General features: G+C 36.4%; 1 protein-coding gene across 1 annotated transcript; it reads right to left on the bottom strand.

Moving 5' to 3' along the window:
• Positions 1-53: 53 nt before the first annotated feature.
• On the bottom strand, positions 54-22,940 carry LOC144443508 (galactose-1-phosphate uridylyltransferase-like). The gene is made up of 11 exons (XM_078133012.1): positions 22,804-22,940; positions 18,530-18,699; positions 17,697-17,775; positions 16,986-17,034; positions 10,335-10,464; positions 8,986-9,042; positions 8,463-8,585; positions 5,474-5,606; positions 3,954-4,037; positions 2,653-2,807; positions 54-492 (listed from the first exon to the last, which is right to left on the bottom strand). Exons 1-11 carry the CDS (start codon positions 22,829-22,831, stop codon positions 424-426), a joined length of 1,077 nt encoding a protein of 358 aa, XP_077989138.1. The 5' UTR covers positions 22,832-22,940; the 3' UTR covers positions 54-423.
• Between the last annotated feature and the right edge of the window lie 1,910 nt (positions 22,941-24,850).

Genomic DNA, 24,850 nt, shown 5'->3' with positions numbered 1-24,850 from the left:
AGTGTAGTGTAGTGTAGTGTAGTGTAGTGTAGTGTAGTGTAGTGTAGTGTAGTGACAAGTTTAAAGCTTGAGCAAAAGCTTGGTTTTGAATCTGTTGTCATGTAGTATTTTTCAATCAGACAACCCCAATCTATCCATGAAAAATTGTCAAAATACCAAAAATTAGACAATTCCATGTACATGTTAATCAGTGGTTAATATTGTCCATAAGTACATGTAGTACTAGCAGTACAGAAGAAGGCTGAAATCATAATCGCTGCTGAGGGCGCTGGGTGCACTGATTTGCGGGTGTGGACCCAAAAATCAATTTGTTCTAATTAATTGTGTATATATAAAGCTACCACAAATATGTTTATCCACAGTTGCAGTTAGTGCAGTTTTAAAATGTGTCAACATTCCAAATAAGTAGAATTTGTTCTTTGATTAGGAACTTTCTATTGGTTTCTTCACACTGTAGTGCTGTATAGGTAGATCTCTTAACTTCTCTGCTGCCTAGTGATAAATAGAGACAGACAAAAATAAAAATCAACACCAACTTTTAAATAAATACCCCAAACCTTTACTGGAAATAGTTCAATCCTTTGATTTAGTGGAATGACCTCTCTACAAGTATCTGACAGTTCTGTACACTGGATTGATGTACATGTGTAAACAATCATGAAAGGGGTTCTAATCATTGACTTCTTTCTAAACAACTTAGAGATTACTGGCAATCATTCATGCTTCAGCAAGGACAATATGATAAAGAAGACAAACATGAGAACAGAAGTGACTTATGTATTGCCTCAATTTCTACAAGATTTGAAAGAACTAAGTTAAGGCAACAGGCAACCTAGCCCATCACATTGGGTAGATAGGTTGGTTTTATTTTTACAGTGTTGGACAAGGATATAAAAACAAGCCATATATAATGATGGCAAACCATTTCAAGTTGAGTTTATATAATACTTATTCAGTCATTTTGATTTTATTTCTTGCAATTTGTCTGTATGGCAATCAATTTCCATCAGTTTTACAATTAGGAAATGTACACAATTTACGGTTACAAAAATTTTGTAGCTCCTCTCCCCTCTTCTCTCAAAAAATGTTAAACCCACCAAATTAAACTCAAGAATTATCTTAACCACCTCTTCTGTTACTATACACTACACTGGAGATATAAAATTATATGGTACAATGATGCATTAAAATAATAGTGATAACCAACTACAATAACAGTCCCCCAAATCAGAGTGCTTTACAAAGGATGTGGATTTCATTATGCATTTAGGAGATGTCTCATATGAGCTCTAACCTATACATGGAGGTACTTAGCCAGCCACCTTCCATCTTGATTTGGGAGAAAGACATTTTCACTGTGATTGCTACTGATTTGCATGGGAGGAGACAACTCCAAAGGTGAAATTTTTTTGAAAATAAGACAATGTATGAGGCCATCTAGAGGCATAAAATATCAAACCATATACATAATTTAAAGTCTTACAATGCTTGCATTTGGTATTACAATACCAGAATTGGGACAATTACACTATGCAGTACACATTATCTGGCTATGAAGTGTATTTTGTTGTGGCAAAGCTGTAAGACATTTTGTGGATGTGCACTTGGTAAAATACTTCTCCTGAAGTTTAATTTGGTTCTAAAATAATCACAAATAAAGAGCAAAACAATTGTCAAATTCCCCTTTCAGACTATCAGAATTTTGACTTCTCAGTTGTCGTAAAGTTTTGCTCATTCCTTTTAGTGCACATTGGATATGCAACAGGTTAGTTTAGTCTCAATTCACTTCTGTATGCATCATCAGAGCCAAGTAAACCACTGTATAAGATATTATATAATTTGGAATTGACTCAAATGTATCAAAAATATACAGAAATCCCCTAAAATAATTTTGAAACAAAATGTGAATAGTAGTCCAGCAGCCATTTTACTGATATGTGAAGCCCAAATTTGAACCTGGAGGTACAGGCTGTGTTGCTATTTGCACTTGGAGGTACAGGCTGTGTTGCTATTTGCACCTGGAGGTACAGGCTGTGTTGCTATTTGCACCTGGAGGTACAGGCTGTGTTGCTATTTGCACTTGGAGGTACAGGCTGTGTTGCTATTTGCACCTGGAGGTACAGGCTGTGTTGCTATTTGCACCTGGAGGTACAGGCTGTGTTGCTATTTGCACCTGGAGGTACAGGCTGTGTTGCTATTTGCACCTGGAGGTACAGGCTGTGTTGCTATTTGCACCTGGAGGTACAGGCTGTGTTGCTATTTGCACCTGGAGGTACAGGCTGTGTTGCTATTTTCACCTGGAGGTATACAGGCTGTGTTGCTATTTGAAACTGGAGGTACAGGCTGTGTTGCTATTTGCACCTGGAGGTACAGGCTGTGTTGCTATTTGAACCTGGAGGTACAGGCTGTGTTGCTATTTGAAACTGGAGGTACAGGCTGTGTTGCTATTTGCACTTGGAGGTACAGGCTGTGTTGCTATTTGCACCTGGAGGTACAGGCTGTGTTGCTATTTGAACCTGGAGGTACAGGCTGTGTTGCTATTTGCACCTGGAGGTACAGGCTGTGTTGCTATTTGAACCTGGAGGTACAGGCTGTGTTGATTTAAGGGTTGATGACAAGACGACAGTGACAGTAAGTTGAGAATACAAGTACCTGTTCTGCTGTAAGATCTCTCTGGGCCTGTGCTAACATCTCGTAACCAACCATGAATTTCTTAACTGTAGCAGATCTTAACAGTGGTGGATAGAAGTGGGCATGCAGTTGCCAATGGTTACAATCCTCCTTGTAATATTCACCACTTGGAGCACCTACATTGTATCAAAACAGAATGAATCATTTGCATAGTAATGTTATTTTGTTTGTTTTGCAAAATAGTCCCTTCTCTGTGAGAATTTGTTGATACATGGTTAAATTATAATGAGAAAGGAACTATTTGTATATCAACATGTACCATAAATGATTGAATGGTAAGAGTGGCCTACTTACAATCTGTAGCTGTATGTTGCAGGTTTGAGTCTCACTGCTACTGTTTATCTATAAATGGCTAAAATTATTCAGCTAGATGTGTACTGTGATTATGCTCTAGTCAACCCAGGGGTAAACTATGTCCATCACATCCATTGTGCTCTAGTCAACCCAGGGGTAAACTATGTCCATCACATCCATTGTGCTCTAGTCAACCCAGGGGTAAACTATGTCCATCACATCCATTGTGCTCTCGTCAACCCAGGGGTAAACTATGTCCAGCACATCCATTGTGCTCTAGTCAACCCAGGGGTAAACTATGTCCATCACATCCATTGTGGATGGAAACCCAGTGGTAAACTTTACCAATCACATCAACTGTGGATGGCAACCCAGGGGTAAACTATGTCCATCACATCCATTGTGGATGGCAACCCAGTGGTAAACTTTACCAATCACATCCACTGTGGATGGCAACCCAATGGTAAACTTTACCAATCACATCCATTGTGGATGGCAACCCAGGGGTAAACTATGTCCATCACATCCATTGTGGATGGCAACCCAGTGGTAAACTTTACCAATCACATCCATTGTGGATGGCAACCCAGGGGTAAACTATGTCCATCACATCCATTGTGGATGGCAACCCAGTGGTAAACTTTACCAATCACATCCACTGTGGATGGCAACCCAGGGGTAAACAATGTCCATCACATCCATTGTGGATGGCAACCCAGTGGTAAACTTTACCAATCACATCCACTGTGGATGGCAACCCAGTGATAAACTATGTCCATCACATCCATTGTGGAAGGCATTTTACAAATACTGTATGTCATATTATTACCAATATATATATTGCTGCCAAATAAATCAACTTTTTCTAGCTCTAACAGTAGAAAAGGAATGTCCTTCAAAAATGTGCCTTTATAAAGTATATAATATTTGTATTCTACATGCATACAAAGTTGAACAGTTGAAGTTACCATGCCAACCCATTGAGTAGGGGAACGATGTTTCATATAAATTGTCATACTTGGTGAGAAGTGTCTTCATGATGTCTGCTAAATCTACAAGGTAAATACAAAGAATAGCATCATATTACCTCTATTAATAATTAGTGATTTATACAGCTTATGAAGAATTAGATACCTCCTGGTATATAGTGGCAATATCAATTCACTATGTCTTATTAATGTGTAGGCAGTTGATCCATAATGATTTATTATCAGTAATCCTACACCATCTACATATCATTTTATCATGTGTGTGTGTGTGTGTGTGTGTGTCTGTCTGCCTCTTTGTCTGTCTGTCTGTCTGTCTGTTTTGTCAGTGCAGATTAAAAATATATTAAAAATACCACCAATGGCACTGTACCACAACTGTAGTTGGCTGTTGGTAAGGGCGTGGTCTTGTTGCTAGGCATATTTGCATACATTTTTGGAATCTTTATTAACTTGCCTACCCTTCCCATTTTTCATCTTTGCAATATAAACCATTGTTTAGCCATTGCTATAGGCGTGGTGCTGTTGCTCGGCATATTTGCATACATTTTTTGAAAATTTATTCACTTTTACCTACCCATCCCTGTTGTTATCTTTGTAATATGCATCATTATTTCACTGTTGTTAAGGGCATGGTCATGGTTGCTAAGACCAATTGTGTCAAAAATGTTTTCAACAATAACTGCAGAATAACACCTATACCCACCAAGTTTCAACCCATTCACCATGCAGTATCAAGATATAAGTTTTTGACCAAAATTTAGATTTTTAGACCTAACTTGCAATCGCTGATGGGAATATCACATTATGAATACAGCTTCATCTACTCATCCCCAGATGCATCCCATTAAATGCTCAGCATTATAGTTTTGACCAAAAAGACACTTTTTAGACCTAATTTACATATCACTGATGGGATCATCATGTCATGAACAGGTTTTAATCTGAACACCCCTAAGAATGTTCCCACCAAATTTCAGACTGATCTACCCAGTAGTTTTCGAGTTTAAATTTTTTGACCAGAAATCACATATTTTTTACCCAACGCACACACCAGTGGTAAGATAATTTTGATTTGAACAATTTCCCAACTAGACACCCAAGGTAATACACCCACCAAATATCATGGTAATCGGTCCAGCGACTTTAAGTTGTTTACACACACACACCCACACACACACACACACACACACACACACACACACACACACACACACACACACACACACACACACAGACAGACACTTTGCCATGCCTATAGCACTACTGAACCTGAAATTTTCAGTTCAGTTGTGCTAAAAACAGTCAACTTTTATCATAATTAATAATAGAATTAAAAATGTAAACCAAAATTCAGTTGTGCACTAAAATATTTATCATTGTGGTGACTTTATCAATAATTTATGTATGGAGAGTGATTAAAACAACACACGAATAGTTTATAAAGCATAGCTAGGCTTAACAGATTTCCTTTTCTCATAAAATCTTTTTAGAAGACATACCATCTCTTTCTTCATTGGTCAAGTCAGGAAGTCGTAGTCGATGTTGTTTTGGGAGTAGTAATGTTTCATATGGCCATACAGCCCAGTATGGCACAACTGCAAGCCAGCTACCATTGTCTACAACAATTCGATCCTGTAACAAATCAGGAACAAGTTAACATCAGTCGGTGAGTGTGTGTGTGTGTGTGTGTGTGTGTGTGTGTGTGTGTGTGTGTGTGTGAGAGAGAGAGAGAGAGAGAGAGAGAAAGAGAGAGAGAGAGAGAGAGTCTAAGAGAGAGACAGGGACAGAGAGAGAGAGACAGACAGACAGACACACAGACAGACAGACAGACAGACAGACAGAGATGTTGACTAAAATATTAATTCCCCACCCCCCTTGCCATGAATTCTGACCTTAGCCTTAGGCCACTACAACATTGATGGATTAACCAATAATATGGTTGATACAGGACTTTTAGAGTTACAGCTTTCTGAACTTGAGATGTTATCCAGTATGTTCCCTGTTCTGTACACGACAATAAGAGAATACATTGATGGAAGTTCTACATGTATACCTCGTTGTGAATCTTTTCATTTGTGTATTCAAATTGAACTGCATCACTTGGTAAGTGCTAATGGTATCACATGACACTTGAATAAAGTTTCCATGGTGTAATTTTGTATCACTACAGGGCAAGGATTAAACTTGAAGGGGGGGGGGGGTTACTTAGAGCTAGAAGGGCTCACAATTTATCTGGGGAGGGTTCTGTGGAAAGTTGGCCTAGTAAAGTTGTGTAACACCTCTCACACCCTTGACATAGAAGAACCTATGCAACCACACTACTCACTGAACACCCCAACAAATAAAATAGCTTGTTCTTATATGTCACCAATCTCGCCTTCTGATTGGTCGAGAGCCCTACAGATATGTGTAAGTTGCCAAATACCATTCCATATATTGTTACGAGGGGTCATTTTGGTAATAATAGTAGTCTACAGTGGAATACTATATTACTGTTAACAGCTTCCGGAAAACTTTCGGAAATTCTATTCCACTTTGGAAAGGTATCTTTTTTTGATTGATAAAGGGTTAATAGATATGCTGCTCACTGTAGACATATCAAATCATGTCATAAACTTGCATTTGACACTTTCCTTTTCAAGATTAACCCATGTAAAAAGTTGCCATTTGGCCAAAAAATTGCCCAATTTTTTGGTATTTGCCAAAATATTGGCCAATATTTTGACACTTCCCAAAATATTGGCCAATATTTTGAGACTTCCCAAAATATTGGCCAATATTTTGTGAGTTTGCCAATATATTGGCCAATATATTTTCAGCTCTCAAATAAACTGCCCAATATATTTTTCCTAAATGAATGTATTTGGTCAATATATTGGTTTCCTTTAAACAATTTTACCATTTTGTCCCCACAGTTACAAAATTTACTACTTGTAACATGTTTTAGTCGAGGTATGTAAAGGTACTTAAAATGTTAAACTGAGACCATGAACTGAGAGTCTCAGTTGCAAAAAAATAGCCATCTGAGACTAGTCTCAGTTTGCCAGTCTCAAATGGCAAAAAAAACTTCCATGGTTAGAGCATGGAAGTATAACTACTTCCATGGTTAGAGTGTTTAATATGTTCTTAGGATTTCGATACTTGTTTGTGTTTGTATTGTAATCAATGTTGCCTTCCATACATACCTTTTGTTATTCTGTGTATATGGTGTCAACTCTTTCTTTTGTGTAGTTATCATGTGATCTGTATGTGTAGTTTACTAAGCCTTTGTTTTGTTTCTAGCATGGATGTATTCATAGACCCTTATGATGTATTAGGGATGCATCTATGTTACTTGTAATCAGTGTGTGAACTTAAGGGAAAATGACTACTGGTCATAAGGACCGACATGTAGCAATTGCTGCTGGTCCTTAAGGAAAACTGATAGTATAGTATTCCACTATAGACCCAGATATTCCACTATAGATACTACTGTTTTATCAGAGTCTACAGTGGAATACTATATTACTATTTTATCTGGGTCTACAGTGGAATACTATACTACTGTTTTATCAGGGTCTATAGTGGAATACTGTATTACTGTTTTATCTGGGTCTATAGTGGAATACTATATTACTGTTTTATCTGGGTCTATAGTGGAATACTATATTACTGTTTTATCTGGGTCTATGTGGAATACTATATTACTGTTTTATCTGGGTCTATAGTGGAATACTATATTTACTTTTTTATCAGGGTCTATAGTGGAATTCTATATTACTGTTTTATCAGGGTCTATAGTGGAATACTATATTACTGTTTTATCTGGGTCTATAGTGGAATACTATATTACTGTTTTATCTGGGTCTATGTTGAATACTATATTTACTGTTTTATCAGGGTCTATAGTGGAATACTATATTACTGTTTTATCTGGGTCTATAGTGGAATACTATATTACTGTTTTATCTGGGTCTATAGTGGAATACTATATTACTGTTTTATCAGGGTCTATAGTGGAATACTATATTACTGTTTTATCAGAGTCTACAGTGGAATACTGTATTACTGTTTTATCAATATTATGGGCTGTCAATACATGAAGTCATGGTCTACATGTAAATATTATGGGCTGTCAACAATACATGAAGTCATGGTCTACATGTAAATATGGGCTGTCAACAATACATGAAGTCATGGTCTACATGTAAATATTATGGGATGTCAACAATACATGAAGTCATGGTCTACATGTAAATATTATGGGATGTCAACAATACACGAAGTCATGGGCTACATGTAAATATTGACACTAAATAGGACAGTACAATACAAATTGCAAACAAATGCAATGTTTCAGTCCATCTACTGTGGACCTTGTTCACACACTCATAATCAATGACTATTTACTGTCATTTCTATTCAACACAAGATATTTATAGATCAGATCTTAGAAATTGTAAAATGGAACAAATTAATGGTCGTCCACTGGTTTTATACATTTCTTACCTTTTTATCCAACTCTATTCTGACATAATCAACAAGCATTGGTGAGTTATTTCTTTTATAATAGTCTTTTTGACTGTTGTGTTCACATCTGGCTTCATTTGGTAGAAAAGAACTTGCCCATACCTATGAGGTGATATCACATGTCATTGAGTTGTCAGACTTGTAACCATGGATCTATGTGAGGTGTGAGATGACCTTCAACAAAATATACAAGGCCGCTGGCCATGGTAGTTCAACAGTGGTTTGAAACATTGACTGTGATTGGTAGACTAACTGACCCTGGTAGGTCCACAGTGGTTTAAAACATTGACTGTGATTGGTAGACTAACTGACCCTGGTAGGTCCACAATGGTTTAAAACATTGACTGTGATTGGTAGACTATTGGACCTGGTAGATCAGATATTACAAACAGTTTTCAAGTTCACATTCCTCACAATGAGTGAGGTTTTAGTGAGGTTGTATCAAATGTTTACTTGGATTAAAACTCTCCATAAATAAATAATAAAACCAAAGTTTACAAACCTGACAGTGAGGATGGGGATTAGAACATCCCATAATAGCACCTTTGTTTTCAAATATCTGAAATAGAAAATAAAAATTTCATTTTAAGAGTTGCACTTTTTATATCAAACTCATAAGCATGTATCTCCTCAAATTCTACCCATGAAATGTACATTCTCTGTAGTTAGACTGATCTTCATTTATTTAACAAACTTAACAAATAAATTGTACATATATACATGAACACGTTAGTTCTTTCTTTGTCTATTATATATTATATCATATCCTGATGACTCAAGACCAGATCAGACCAGAATTATCTGAACCCATTGGTGTTTTATTCCCAGGTTCAGTGTACTGTGGTAGTAAGTCCATCTATCAACCACTCACCTGAACCCATTAGTGTTTTATTCCCAGGTCCAGTGTACTGTGGTAGTAAGTCCATCTATCAACCACTCACCTGAACCCATTAGTGTTTTATTCCCAGGTCCAGTGTACTGTGGTAGTAAGTCCATCTATCAACCACTCACCTGAACCCATTAGTGTTTTATTCCCAGGTCCAGTGTACTGTGGTAGTAAGTCTATCTATCAACCACTCACCTGAACCCATTAGTGTTTTATTCCCAGGTCCAGTGTACTGTGGTAGTAAGTCCATCTATCAACCACTCACCTGAACCCATTAGTGTTTTATTCCCAGGTCCAGTGTACTGTGGTAGTAAGTCCATCTATCAACCACTCACCTGAACCCATTAGTGTTTTATTCCCAGGTCCAGTGTACTGTGGTAGTAAGTCCATCTATCAACCACTCACCTAAACCCATTGATGTTTTATTCCCAGGTCCAGTGTACTGTGGTAGTAAGTCTATCTATCAACCACTCACCTAAACCCATTGGTGTTTTATTCCCAGGTCCAGTGTACTGTGGTAGTAAGTCCATCTATCAACCACTCACCTGAACCCATTGGTGTTTTATTCCCAGGTTCAGTGTACTGTGGTAGTAAGTCCATCTATCAACCACTCACCTGAACCCATTAGTGTTTTATTCCCAGGTCCAGTGTACTGTGGTAGTAAGTCCATCTATCAACCACTCACCTGAACCCATTAGTGTTTTATTCCCAGGTCCAGTGTACTGTGGTAGTAAGTCCATCTATCAACCACTCACCTGAACCCATTGGTGTTTTATTCCCAGGTTCAGTGTACTGTGGTAGTAAGTCCATCTATCAACCACTCACCTAAACCCATTGATGTTTTATTCCCAGGTCCAGTGTACTGTGGTAGTAAGTCCATCTATCAACCACTCACCTGAACCCATTAGTGTTTTATTCCCAGGTCCAGTGTACTGTGGTAGTAAGTCCATCTATCAACCACTCACCTGAACCCATTGATGTTTTATTCCCAGGTCCTGTGTAATGGTAGCCCATTCATCAATCACTCGTCTTATTTCAGCCAATGACATGATTGGTAAGGTAATGTCTGACCAGGGATGGAAACACATGACCTGACTACAAATAAAAGAATATTAATTAATTACATGTACTTGATTTTAAGTGGTTTGATCGACTTATACACCTGTATGTTGAATGTGTGCAGGTTCAAATCTATGATTTCAAGTTATACTGCCTCATCAAGTAAAATTGATTTTTTTTTATCTGCCAATATTGTTTTCTGGTGTGTTTTTTATCTTACATGTACTTATTTCTTGGTATACTAAGAAAGGGTATAAATTATGCTTTCAGCTTCATCAGCTAAGTCTGAAAATATTGACAAGATCAGTAACCATGGTTTCACTTTCAGCCGTGTCTCACTCACAAGAAGAGTGCGAATTTGGGTGGACTCCTGGAGTAATGACTCAAAAAGTCGGGGACGATTACTCACACTGAGCCCGCAGGTGCTATGTTTGCCGGGCCTGGGTGACTCTGGGATATGCTGTGGACTGACTGGGAAAGCCTTGACAGTTCCACAGCAACGTGATATAGAGTGTGCTACATAGCCCATAGCATGCAGTGACTTCAAAATTACGGATATTTCTTTATATTTTCTGAATAGTACATGTAACAATATACATTTGAGTCTATTCCAAATTATATAATTATTTTATACAGGGGTTTACTTGGCTCTGCTGATGCATACAAGCATGAATTGAGATTAAATTAAGCTGTTGCATATGCAATGTGCACTAAAAAGAATTGAGCAAAAGTTTACGACCATGGGAGTGGGCTGAGCAGTCAGTGGGCCATCAAAAGTTTGAAAGTCTTGAAATGTTTTGCTCTTTATTCGAGATTTTTTGGAACCAAATTAAACTTCAGGAGAAGTCATTTACAAAGTGCACATCCGAAAAATATCTTTCAGCTTTGCCACAACAAAATACACTTCCAGATAATATGTAATGCATAGCATAATTGTTTCAATTCTGGTATTTTATTACCATATTCAAACAATGTAACACTTTCAATTATGGCTATGGTTTGATATTTTATGCCTCTAAATGGCCTCCTACACTGTCTTATTTTCATTTTTTTCACCTTTGGAGTTGTCTCCTTCCAATCAGTAGCAATCAAGGTGATAATTGTCTTACTCCCAAAACAAGATTGATGGTGTCTGGCTAGGTACCTCCCTGTATAGGTTAGAGCTAATTAGAGAAATCTCTGTATGCGTGTGAAATCAACATCCCATGGAAAGTAATTTCATTCAGAGTATTATTGTTGTTTGCTATCACTGTTATTTTAATGTATCATATTGTACCACATAATTTCATATTTCCACTTTAGTGTAGGTGACAGAAGGGTGGCTAAAATAATGCTTGAGTTTCATTTGGCGGGGCTTAACATTTTTTGAGAAGAGAGGGTGAGAGGAGCTACAACATTTATTTAACCGTGAATTGTGTACATTTCCTAACTGTAGCCATGCAGACAAATTGCAAGAGATAGTATCAAGATGACTGAATAAATTCTATCTAAACTCGACCAGAAATATTTTGCTATCATTATATATGGTTTGTTTTATCCTTGTCAAGCATTGTGAAATAATGAAATCGACCTACTTACCCAATGTGATGGGTTAGGTTACCCGTTGACCAGCTTTTTTATTATTTCTAGCCTTACATATGATATTTAATTGCATATGCTAAAAAGATATTATGTAAATTGTATGCAAATTTATGTAAATTAGCCACTTTTCTAAATTTTAAATGCATGATTGCACCAAGAGAAAGTTAACATAAACTGAGAAGACTCCCTAGTTCATTGGGGCATTAGAAAGTGATGGATATCACTGCACATCAGCCATTTCCATGATTGTTCAGGTATTACAAACATATCACTTTCAAGTATTTTAGCAAGTAGATCAATGTAAATTGTAATGTACACCATATTTAGACTTCATATTGGATAAAATTTAAAAAAACACATCTAAACTTGGTTAGTTTTTAAGAATGATGACAAGGCCCTATAACTTAAATGCAGCAGCTGGAATCGTCCAGGGTTCAACCCATGATTTGATAGGGTGGTTAGATCCAACCTATGATTTGATAGGGTGGTTAGATCCAACCTATGATTTTATAGGGTGGTTAGATCCAACCTATGATTTTATAGGGTGGTTAGATCCAACCTATGATTTTATAGGGTGGTTAGATCCAACCTATGAATTTATAGGGTGGTTAGATCCAACCTATGATTTTATAGGGTGGTTAGATCCAACCTATGATTTTAAAGGGTGGTTAGATCCAACCTATGATTTTATAGGGTGGTTAGATCCAACCTATGATTTTATAGGGTGGTTAGATCCAACCTATGATTTGATAGGGTGGTTAGATCCAACCTATGATTTTATAGGGTGGTTAGATCCAACCTATGATTTGATAGGGTGGTTAGATCCAACCTATGATTTTATAGGGTGGTTAGATCCAACCTATGATTTTATAGGGTGGTTAGATCCAACCTATGATTTTATAGGGTGGTTAGATCCAACCTATGATTTTATAGGGTGGTTAGATCCAACCTATGATTTTATAGGGTGGTTAGATCCAACCTATACTTTTATAGGGTGGTTAGATCCAACCTATGATTTTATAGGGTGGTTAGATCCAACCTGTGATTTGATAGGGTGGTTAGATCCAACCTATGATTTTATAGGGTGGTTAGATCCAACCTATAATTTTATAGGGTGGTTAGATCCAACCTATGATTTTATAGGGTGGTTAGATCCAACCTGTGATTTGATAGGGTGGTTAGATCCAACCTATGATTTTATAGGGTGGTTAGATCCAACCTATAATTTTATAGGGTGGTTAGATCCAACCTATGATTTGATAGGGTGGTTAGATCCAACCTATGATTTTATAGGGTTGTTGGATCCAACCTATGATTTTATAGGGTGGTTAGATCCAACCTGATTTTATAGGGTGGTTAGATCCAACCTATGATTTGATAGGGTGGTTAGATCCAACCTATGATTTGATAGGGTGGTTAGATCCAACCTATGATTTTATAGGGTGGTTAGATCCAACCTATGATTTTATAGGGTGGTTAGATCCAACCTATGATTTTATAGGGTGGTTAGATCCAACCTATGATTTTATAGGGTGGTTGGATCCAACCTATGATTTGATAGGGTGATTAGATCCAACCTATGATTTGATAGGGTGGTTAGATCCAACCTATGATTTGATAGGGTGGTTAGATCCAACCTATGATTTGATAGGGTGGTTAGATCCAACCTATGATTTGATAGGGTGGTTAGATCCAACCTATGATTTTATAGGGTGGTTGGATCCAACCTATGATTTTATAGGGTGGTTGGATCCAACCTATGATTTTATAGGGTGGTTAGATCCAACCTATGATTTTATAGGGTGGTTAGATCCAACCTATGATTTTATAGGGTGGTTAGATCCAACCTATGATTTTATAGGGTGGTTGGATCCAACCTATGATTTTATAGGGTGGTTGGATCCAACCTATGATTTTATAGGGTGGTTAGATCCAACCTGATTTTATAGGGTGGTTAGATCCAACCTATGATTTTATAGGGTGGTTAGATCCAACCTATGATTTTATAGGGTGGTTGGATCCAACCTATGATTATATAGGGTGGTTAGATCCAACCTATGATTTGATAGGGTGGTTAGATCCAACCTATGATTTGATAGGGTGGTTAGATCCAACCTATGATTTGATAGGGTGGTTAGATCCAACCTATGATTTTATAGGGTGGTTAGATCCAACCTATGATTTTATAGGGTGGTTAGATCCAACCTATGATTTTATAGGGTGGTTGGATCCAACCTATGATTTTATAGGGTGGTTAGATCCAACCTATGATTTTATAGGGTGGTTAGATCCAACCTATGATTTTATAGGGTGGTTAGATCCAACCTATGATTTTATAGGGTGGTTAGATCCAACCTATGATTTTATAGGGTGGTTGGATCCAACCTGTGATTTTATAGGGTGGTTAGATCCAACCTATGATGTTATAGGGTGGTTGGATCCAACCTATGATTTTATAGGGTGGTTAGATCCAACCTATGATTTTATAGGGTGGTTGAATCCAACCAATGATTTTATAGGGTGGTTGGATCCAACCTATGATTTTATAGGGTGGTTAGATCCAACCTATGATTTTATAGGGTGGTTAGATCCAACCTATGATTTTATAGGGTGGTTGAATCCAACCAATGATTTTATAGGGTGGTTGGATTCATTCAAAATTATGCAATAATATCAAGACAAATTAGTAGTATTCCAATCAGAGAAAGTTAGGATTCTTGGTCAATATTTAATTTCATAATGTTTTCTTTTCTCATATATCGTACAGTCTATATTGTCATCGTAATGGACATTTATTCTAAGACATTGTAGCAGTCACATAATATATTCATCATGTCATTCATTGTGGTGGACATTTATTCTAAGACATTGTAGCAGTCACATAATATATTCATCATGCCATTCATTGTGGTGGACATTTATTCTAAGACATTGTAGCAGTCACATAATATATTCATCATGCCATTCATTGTGGTGGACATTTATTCTAAGACATTGTAGCAGTCATATAATATATTCATCATGCCATTCATTGTGGTGGACATTTATTCTAAGACATTGTAGCAGTCACATAATATATTCATCATGCCATTCATTGTGGTGGACATTTATTCTAAGACATTGTAGCAGTCACATAATATATTCATCATGTCATTCATTGTGGTGGTGGTGGTGGACATTTATTCTAAGACATTGTAGCAGTCACATAATATATTCATCATGCCATTCATTGTGGTGGACATTTATTCTAAGACATTGTAGCAGTCACATAATATATTCATCATGCCATTCATTGTGGTGGACATTTATTCTAAGACATTGTAGCAGTCACATAATATATTCATCATGCCATTCATTGTGGTGGACATTTATTCTAAGACATTGTAGCAGTCACATAATATATTCATCATGCCATTCATTGTGGTGGACATTTATTCTAAGACATTGTAGCAGTCACATAATATATTCATCATGCCATTCAATGTGGTGGATATTTATTCTAAGACATTGTAGCAGTCACATAATATATTCATCATGCCATTCATTGTGGTGGCCATTTATTCTAAGACATTGTAGCAGTCACATAATATATTCATCATGCCATTCATTGTGGTGGACATTTATTCTAAGACATTGTAGCAGTCACATAATATATTCATCATGCCATTCAATGTGGTGGATATTTATTCTAAGACATTGTAGCAGTCACATAATATATTCATCATGCCATTCATTGTGGTGGACATTTATTCTAAGACATTGTAGCAGTCACATAATATATTCATCATGCCATTCATTGTGGTGGTGGACATTTATTCTAAGACATTGTAGCAGTCATATAATATATTCATCATGCCATTCATTGTGGTGGACATTTATTCTAAGACATTGTAGCAGTCACATAATATATTCATCATGTCATTCATTGTGGTGGACATTTATTCTAAGACATTGTAGCAGTCACATAATATATTCATCATGCCATTCATTGTGGTGGTGGACATTTATTCTAAGACATTGTAGCAGTCACATAATATATTCATCATGTCATTCATTGTAATGGACATTTATTCTAAGACATTGTAGCAGTCACATAATATATTCATCATGCCATTCATTGTGGTGGATATTTATTCTAAGACATTGTAGCAGTCACATAATATATTCATCATGTCATTCATTGTGGTGGACATTTATTCTAAGACATTGTAGCAGTCACATAATATATTCATCATGTCATTCATTGTGGTGGACATTTATTCTAAGACATTGTAGCAGTCACATAATATATTCATCATGTTATTTAGTTTTGTGAAATTCAAATGACTAGATCAAGCTCCTATACATCGCTGCCTTCAGTCGCACCATGTTTACCTTATCATGTTCACCACCTTTTTGAAGTGGATATTGTGACAAACAAATGCACAACTTTCAAGGTGTTGATAATAATTATTTGATCTATTTGATCAATAGAATATACTGTCTCAATTCTAAAATATATTCTGTTATATTACAACTATAACAATTCCACCAAAAGCTAGACTGTAGTGTATATATATAAATTTAGTAGTTGGTATGGCAACCAGCAACCAGCGTTCCTTTACACATCTTGCCAAACTCTATTCCATTGATCTGGAAATTTCATCAAACAGGAAAAGTGATTAAAATCTGTGTTGTTTTTATGAACAAATCTGTTGGCAAATAAATTTTGTACCATTTATATTTGAACACTATGCTTTTTATGACAAAATCCAATATGGCTCCTACTGAATGCAGCACGGCATTGAAAAGCTTGATCAGAAGTTGTGGAAGGCAACTTTTTATGGCAGCGGTGCATAGGATCTTGGTGAGTAATTAGATTATTTAATGTGTAACTATTTCTAGCTTCTCACTCTCCAGAAATTTAATTCAATTCAATAACAGTGACTAAATTATTGATATGATGTATGTGATCATTCAAGAAATATGTATCTCACCATTTTCCAAATGCTGACTCTGATCTGAGCAACTCATGTTCACTAGGTCCTACAGACAGAAAATATACAAATATATGAATTTCTAAAAACCATACCTAGTGATATGGTGGCTGTATTGATTCAAGGTCAAAGGTCAATTTGTTCTGAACCCAATTGGTTGAACTTAGATAAGCATTATTTCTTGGCAAAGAGATCATGTTTTCTTGTTAATGTTTTTTTATCGTTTGAAAAACAATTTATGGAATGCCACTGCTACTATTGATCCCTGTCAAATTACTACTAAGAGAACATCAATTAAATTCTTTGTTTGCCGTCCGTGTGTGGACTGGGTTTTTGGTAATTTTGACAAAAAAAACCCAAATTTTGTTTTGCTGAAAGGCTGTATTTGATTTGATTGTAAATGGACAAACAAATATCTTCAGAATAACAACACATCTCTAAATAGTTGTTGAAGAAAATTAAACTTTGGATTCTGACAGAGTAATAGATTTAAATGCAAACACATAACGGATCAACTGGAAAGTGAAATTTTACATCACATCCCAATGCTTGCATTGTGTTTTTTCTGTGTTTGATTTTTTCCCAGTCTGTCTGGTAGGTTTTGGAGAAATTCAAGGATAGAAAAGAATGTACTGAATTGATGGAGCCTAATTAACGTTTCATAAATAAACTATTAATTAAAAACATAATTATGGCAAAAACTAACATTACCTGGTGATGGGGCACCTTCATCTAACAGTGCTGGGAAATCATTATCAAATACAAATACGCTATCATAATCTGGATTTACCTGTAAAGATGATATATTTAGATTAACTATAGATAAAATATATTCAGATTAATTATAGATAATACATTCAGATTAATTATAGATAATACATTCAGATTAATTATAGATAATATATTCAGATTAACTATAGATAATATATTCAGATTAACAATAGATAATAAATTCAGACTAATTATAGATAATATATTCAGATTAATTATAGATAATATATTTAGATTAATCTATTTAGAATTGATATACATGTATCTCGTCATATAAAAATATTGTTACCTTGCTATTAACTAATCATACAATATTGGATATTATTACCTACCTTGCCATTAACCAATCATACAATATTGGATATTATTACCTTGCTATAAACCAATCATACAATATTGGATATTGTTACCTTGCCATTAACTAATCATACAATATTGGATATTATTACCTACCTTGCCATTAACCAATCATACAATATTGGATATTATTACCTTGCTATAAACCAATCATACAATATTGGATATTGTTACCTTGCCATTAACTAATCATACAATATTGGATATTGTTACCTACCTTGCCATTAACCAATCATACAATATTGGATATTGTTACCTTGCCATTAGCCAATCATACAATATTGGATATTGTTACCTTGCCATTAACCAATCATACAATATTGGATATTGTTACCTACCTTGCCATTAACTAATCATACAATATTGGATATTGTTACCTTGCCATTAACCAATCATACAATATTGGATATTGTTACCTTGCCATTAGCCCTTGTGTTACCAGGACACAGTGGATTTTTGGGATCATGCCTAGGTACAGTGTCATCTGGAGGTTTTTCAACTTGACCCTTCCATGGTCTTTTCATCCGATGTGCTGAGACAAGTACCCAATCACCACGTAATGGATTATATCGTACATGCTGGTGATCTATATGACAACATGTCCACAATAAATGTTACCCCATCATATACAGATATCACTGACTTTGTAACATTTATGTAATGACTAATTTAGCTGTATAGGGCTTGAAATTAACAGTAGTCCCATCCGGGGTACTCCCTCTACCGTATACCCACCTATTGGGTATACGGTAGACTGTCGACAGTCGCTTGTGCCTTTTTTTCCTACATTTTATTTAAACTTAAGTTGTCGCCACGCTCCGATCTGGCACAACATTACTATAATTGCATAATGATATCGAGGTCCGAAGGGCCTTTGGCCCTAAATATCAGTATGCGATTATAGTAGTATTGCGCCGGATTGGAGTGTGGCAACGACTTTGATAAAACGTAGGAAAAATAGGTGCAAGCGACTTTCAACAGTCTAGGTATATGTATATGTGCCGCCCTTTGGGGTAGGGCTTTCGCTCTTTGGTCTAACATGGCTACTGTCTTTTGAGAACTAATGAGTCTAAAATGGGGTCCACATTTCACAATTTTTCATTTTGTTTGGTCTAAAATGGGGTCCTGGAAGGAGCTCCTTAATAAATTCTCGACGAGTTCAGAATTTTCCACTGCTAATTCCCTGGTTGAGATAGCATGCACACTCCCTGAAACACTTGGTTCTAGATATCGCCCCATAATGCATTGTTACGTTAACTGCGCATGCGTAACATTGCATCCATCGTTCAACCATGCGTTCAACATTGGTCTAAAATGGGGTCTTCTAAAAAGTTGAATGGTCTAAAATGGGATATTGGTTTTGGGTCAAAATTGGTCTAAAATGGGGTCTGGGGTTGACAGCATTGGCCACACACCCCTACCAGACCTGGCCAGTGGTAACCGATTCCTTGGGCTACCACTTTTTGAAATTGGTAGTCCACTGGGACTACCAAAAGAAAAAAGCTCATTTTGAGCCCTGCTGTATGAAGAGTGGAAACCTAGAAACTGGAAAGATAAAAACACAAAAGTTTCAAGCTGTAATTTTAGATCAGACAAATTGACACTACCATCAATATATTCATTGAAATTGTTGAAATATCCAGACATGACATTGCAAGTGTTATGTTAACAAAAATCAAAGTAAGTGAATTCAAATTTCACTGTTGTACAATATTATATCTTACAAAACAGTTTTAAAAACTGTTGTAGTTCAGCTAGTACATCTTTACTGTTATAGGTTTTATAGGTGTCATAATACTAATAGGAAGAGGGTGAAAAGTTATTATAAAAAGTGATTTTTCATGATTTGAATATGGTTGACAAAGGAATCAACTAAACTATAGTTGGAAGGGAGAGACATGAACATCAATTTCACCATAGACCGATCCACTCCTGGGTGGAGGGTCTATAATTTAACCATCAATCTATATATATGTAGTATTACATCAATTTCACCATAGACCGATCCACTCCTGGGTGGACGGTCTATAATTATAACCATCAATCTATATATATATATATAAGTATGTAGTATTACATCAATTTCACCATAGACCGATCCACTCCTGGGTGGAGGGTCTATAATTTAACCATCAATCTATATATATGTAGTATTACATCAATTTCACCATAGACCGATCCACTCCTGGGTGGAGGGTCTATAATTTAACCATCAATCTATATATACGTAGTATTACATCAATTTCACCATAGACCGATGATCCACTCCTGGGTGGAGGGTCTATAATTTAACCATCAATCTATATATATGTAGTATTACATCAATTTCACCATAGACCGATCCACTCCTGGGTGGAAGGTCTATAATTTAACCATCAATCTATATATATGTAGTATTACATCAATTTCACCATAGACCGTCGATCCACTCCTGGGTGGAAGGTCTATAATTTAACCATCAATCTATATATATGTAGTATTACATCAATTTCACCATAGACCGATCCACTCCTGGGTGGAGGGTCTATAATTTAACCATCAATCTATATATATGTAGTATTACATCAATTTCACCATAGACCGATCCACTCCTGGGTGGAGGGTCTATAATTTAACCATCAATCTATATATATGTAGTATTACATCAATTTCACCATAGACCGATCCACTCCTGGGTGGAAGGTCTATAATTTAACCATCAATCTATATATATGTAGTATTACATCAATTTCACCATAGACCGTCGATCCACTCCTGGGTGGAAGGTCTATAATTTAACCATCAATCTATATATATGTAGTATTACATCAATTTCACCATAGACCGATCCACTCCTGGGTGGAGGGTCTATAATTTAACCATCAATCTGTATATATGTAGTATTACATCAATTTCACCATAGACCGATCCACTCCTGGGTGGAGGGTCTATAATTTAACCATCAATTTATATATATGTAGTATTACATCAATTTCACCATAGACCGATGATCCACTCCTGGGTGGAGGGTCTATAATTTAACCATCAATCTATATATATGTAGTATTACATCAATTTCACCATAGACCGATGATCCACTCCTGGGTGGAGGGTCTATAATTTAACCATCAATCTATATATATGTAGTATTACATCAATTTCACCATAGACCGATGATCCACTCCTGGGTGGAGGGTCTATAATTTAACCATCAATCTATATATATGTAGTATTACATCAATTTCACCATAGACCGATGATCCACTCCTGGGTGGAGGGTCTATAATTTAACCATCAATCTATATATATGTAGTATTACATCAATTTCACCATAGACCGATGATCCACTCCTGGGTGGAGGGTCTATAATTTAACCATCAATCTATATATATGTAGTATTACATCAATTTCACCATAGACCGATGATCCACTCCTGGGTGGAGGGTCTATAATTTAACCATCAATCTATATATATGTAGTATTACATCAATTTCACCATAGACCGATGATCCACTCCTGGGTGGAGGGTCTATAATTTAACCATCAATCTATATATATGTAGTATTACATCAATTTCACCATAGACCGATGATCCACTCCTGGGTGAAGGGTCTATAATTTAACCATCAATCTATATATACGTAGTATTACATCAATTTCACCATAGACCGATGATCCACTCCTGGGTGAAGGGTCTATAATTTAACCATCAATCTATATATATGTAGTATTACATCAATTTCACCATAGACCAATCCACTCCTGGGTGAAGGGTCTATAATTTAACCATCAATCTATATATATGTAGTAATACATCAATTTCACCATAGACCAATCCACTCCTGGGTGAAGGGTCTATAATTTAACCATCAATCTATATATATGTAGTAATACATCAATTTCACCATAGACCAATCCACTCCTGGGTGAAGGGTCTATAATTTAACCATCAATCTATATATCTGTAGTAATACATCAATATTTTACAGAGTAATGTAAACATGTGGTAATTAGTAACTTAGCATTGTAAAATAAAGTTGACCTCACAAAATGTTTTTCTTCCTTTGTGTTTTGTCATTCTTTTTATTTTTGCAGACAATGCAGTCAGTACCAAAATGTTTCGTGGGTAAATTCCAAGTTTAATCTTGTTGTAGTAAGAACAGTCGATGCATCAAGCTTGAACTTGAAGTTGAAGTTGAAGGGGGTGTGGTTCAATGACTACACAAACGGAAACAAAGCTTAGAGTTGTAGATCATTTGATTGTATGGGCTTGCGTCAAGAATTACAACACGGTCTTATACATAATCATAAATTGTAGACAGACTCGATTCTGACTGTCGACTCAAGTTAAAATTAAAAAACTCCTGACAACGGCAACACAAACAGTCACCATCTAGTCTGAGTGACAATCACTTCCGGAAATTAAATCGCTTCGTCGATCTGCAAGCAGGGCTCGTCATTCTTTCATCATCGGCCTAGTAGTGTGACACGGTTGCACGATGTAATAACACCAAATCTTGTGACAGTTCTCTCAATAGATTCACAACAGTCAAGATACGTGTATTATACCTGCTGCATATAATGACACTTGCAATGATCAAATTATCACGTGGATTCACATCACCCTAATCTGATCCGTGATCGATGACTGAACTACAAGCATTGCCACAAAATCGTTGAGAACTGATCTGACCAACTGTCTATGTCTCACCTTTGGGGTCAAACTTTGCCTCTGCCATTTACTTCAACAAACTTCCAAGTTCTCGTTCAAACACCGTCGACGCTATATAATGAGAGCTGTGCACAGCTGATTATGTACGAGTACTACTACTGAGCTGCAGCCTAATTTCCGAAAGACACCGTTGATGGCGCACACCATATACTAAGTCAGTAGATAGACCATGAGTCAGTATACACTTCCAATGCATGCCGTTCTGCACTTAGGGGTAGACCATTCGATATCCTGGGGGGGGGGGGGGCTTGGAAGATTGGTGGAGAGTCATTATTTTTTTTTCCCACCTGCTTGCCTGAGAATTATTTTTTTTCTCCTTCGCCTATGCTGGCAACTTTTTTTTTTCTTTGCTTCTTTGAGATATCCGGATTTTTTTTTTACGTCAACGTTGAACACCTACATTTGTTGCCACAATTTTCTGTTTGGTTTTCACACAGGGTAATACAGAGAGTAAAAAGATGCTGTTCTATATCACACACATATTTTATTTAGAAAACTACATATTTCATACATGTTTGATTTTCAATTAAATAAACATCATTGACAGTTTTTATGCCATGGTATGATGACACACTGAAAATACAAATCGGAAACTTGATTGATGAGCTCAAACATTCAGATAGACCGTTCAGTTTCTCCAGCTTGGGGGGATGGGGGTGTCAGTGTTTTTTTTCCATTGGGCAGACAAAAAGTCACTGACCCCTGTGAATAAAGTTTCATAGCATCTGACAGTAAGCTGTAAAGGGAAAAGCTTTGAGACTGGGATATGTCTACCTCTTGTGTGAGTGTGTGTGAATGTGGGGGGGGGGGGTTCTAGGGGAGAATTTTTACTTCTAAAGGCAATGTTTAGGCTATTCACAGACACTTTCAGACAATAATTTACAAACTTTACAAGACAGCTCTAACATGTAAAAAGCAACTACGTGAGGTTGAAACATTTTTGAAATAAAGTTTCATAGCATCTTGACACTAAGAGGTGGAAGCAAGAACTTTGATTTGAGACTGGAACATGTCTACCTCTTACGGGGGGGTTCTAGGGGGTCTCCCCTGTTAGCCCTGGAGGTTTTTACTTCTAAAGGCAATGTTTAGGCTATTCACAGACACTTTTCAGACAATAATTTGCAAGCTTTACAAGACAGCTCTAACATGTAAAAAGCAACTACATAAGGTTGAAACATTTTTGAAATAAAGTTTCATAGCATCTTGACAGTAAGAGGTGGAGGAAAGAACTTTGATTTGAAACTGGAACATGTCTACCTCTTATGGGGGAGGGGGTTCCATGTTATACAGGACATTCACAAACCATTAGCGGTCCAAGTGCAACAAACCCGCGGGCTTGCCTGGCGAAAACGGGTGTCATAAAAGTTGTTTGCATCTCTAAAGCTGTTTGTAGCGTTACTTATAATAGCCTAATAAATTGATAACAACTGATATAAGACGGAGATAAGGTTTGCCTCAATTGCAGTCCATGCAGACGGCCGAATAGAGGTTTTACAGCTGTTTACTTGTGTTATGTAAGAGCCCATCATCACATGTGTAAATATTGGTACTCTTTGATAACAAGCCAACTTGCTTGGCTAATGGCTTGTCCCAGTAATGAAAAGTGGGCCTGTAATATTGGTATAGGGGCATTGATATTGCATGTATAGTAAAGTTACTGATGTGTTAGAGCACTTTAGGAGGTCATACCTAGTGTACAATAGAAACTTGAATTTGAGTTGTGGTGTCGATACATGTAGTGTCTGAAATAAGAAGTATATTCATCCCTTCTGACAAATTCATACTGAAGAGACTAAAACAATTTAGATTAAGTTCTGTTATAAACTATCCAATAGTAATAGTAATAGTATGAAGATTACCATTACAAAACCTTCAAGTTCACTTTTGCCCCAAAGTGCAAGATAAGTGAAGCACTGATTATGAAACAGCCAAAAAATTACATGGCATGTTCTGTAACTAGTGTGGTAGCTAGGTAATACATGTATTATATGTATAATTTTATGTATAGTTATGTTTGAACCCTTAC

This window comes from Glandiceps talaboti, chromosome 12, assembly GCF_964340395.1.
Source record: "Glandiceps talaboti chromosome 12, keGlaTala1.1, whole genome shotgun sequence".
Taxonomy (NCBI): domain Eukaryota; kingdom Metazoa; phylum Hemichordata; class Enteropneusta; family Spengelidae; genus Glandiceps; species Glandiceps talaboti.
This window is presented reverse-complemented; position numbering and strand designations above follow the sequence as displayed.

Excerpts from the sequence above, each read along its gene's own strand:
- LOC144443508 (XM_078133012.1), bottom strand. The coding sequence starts at position 22,831 with ATGGCAGAGGCAAAGTTTGACCCCAAAG. Across the intron at positions 17,035-17,696 it reads TGAAGGTGCCCCATCACCAG|GACCTAGTGAACATGAGTTG; the intron begins GTAATGTTAGTT and ends TTCTGTCTGTAG. Across the intron at positions 2,808-3,953 it reads CTACTCAATGGGTTGGCATG|GTGCTCCAAGTGGTGAATAT; the intron begins GTAACTTCAACT and ends GATACAATGTAG.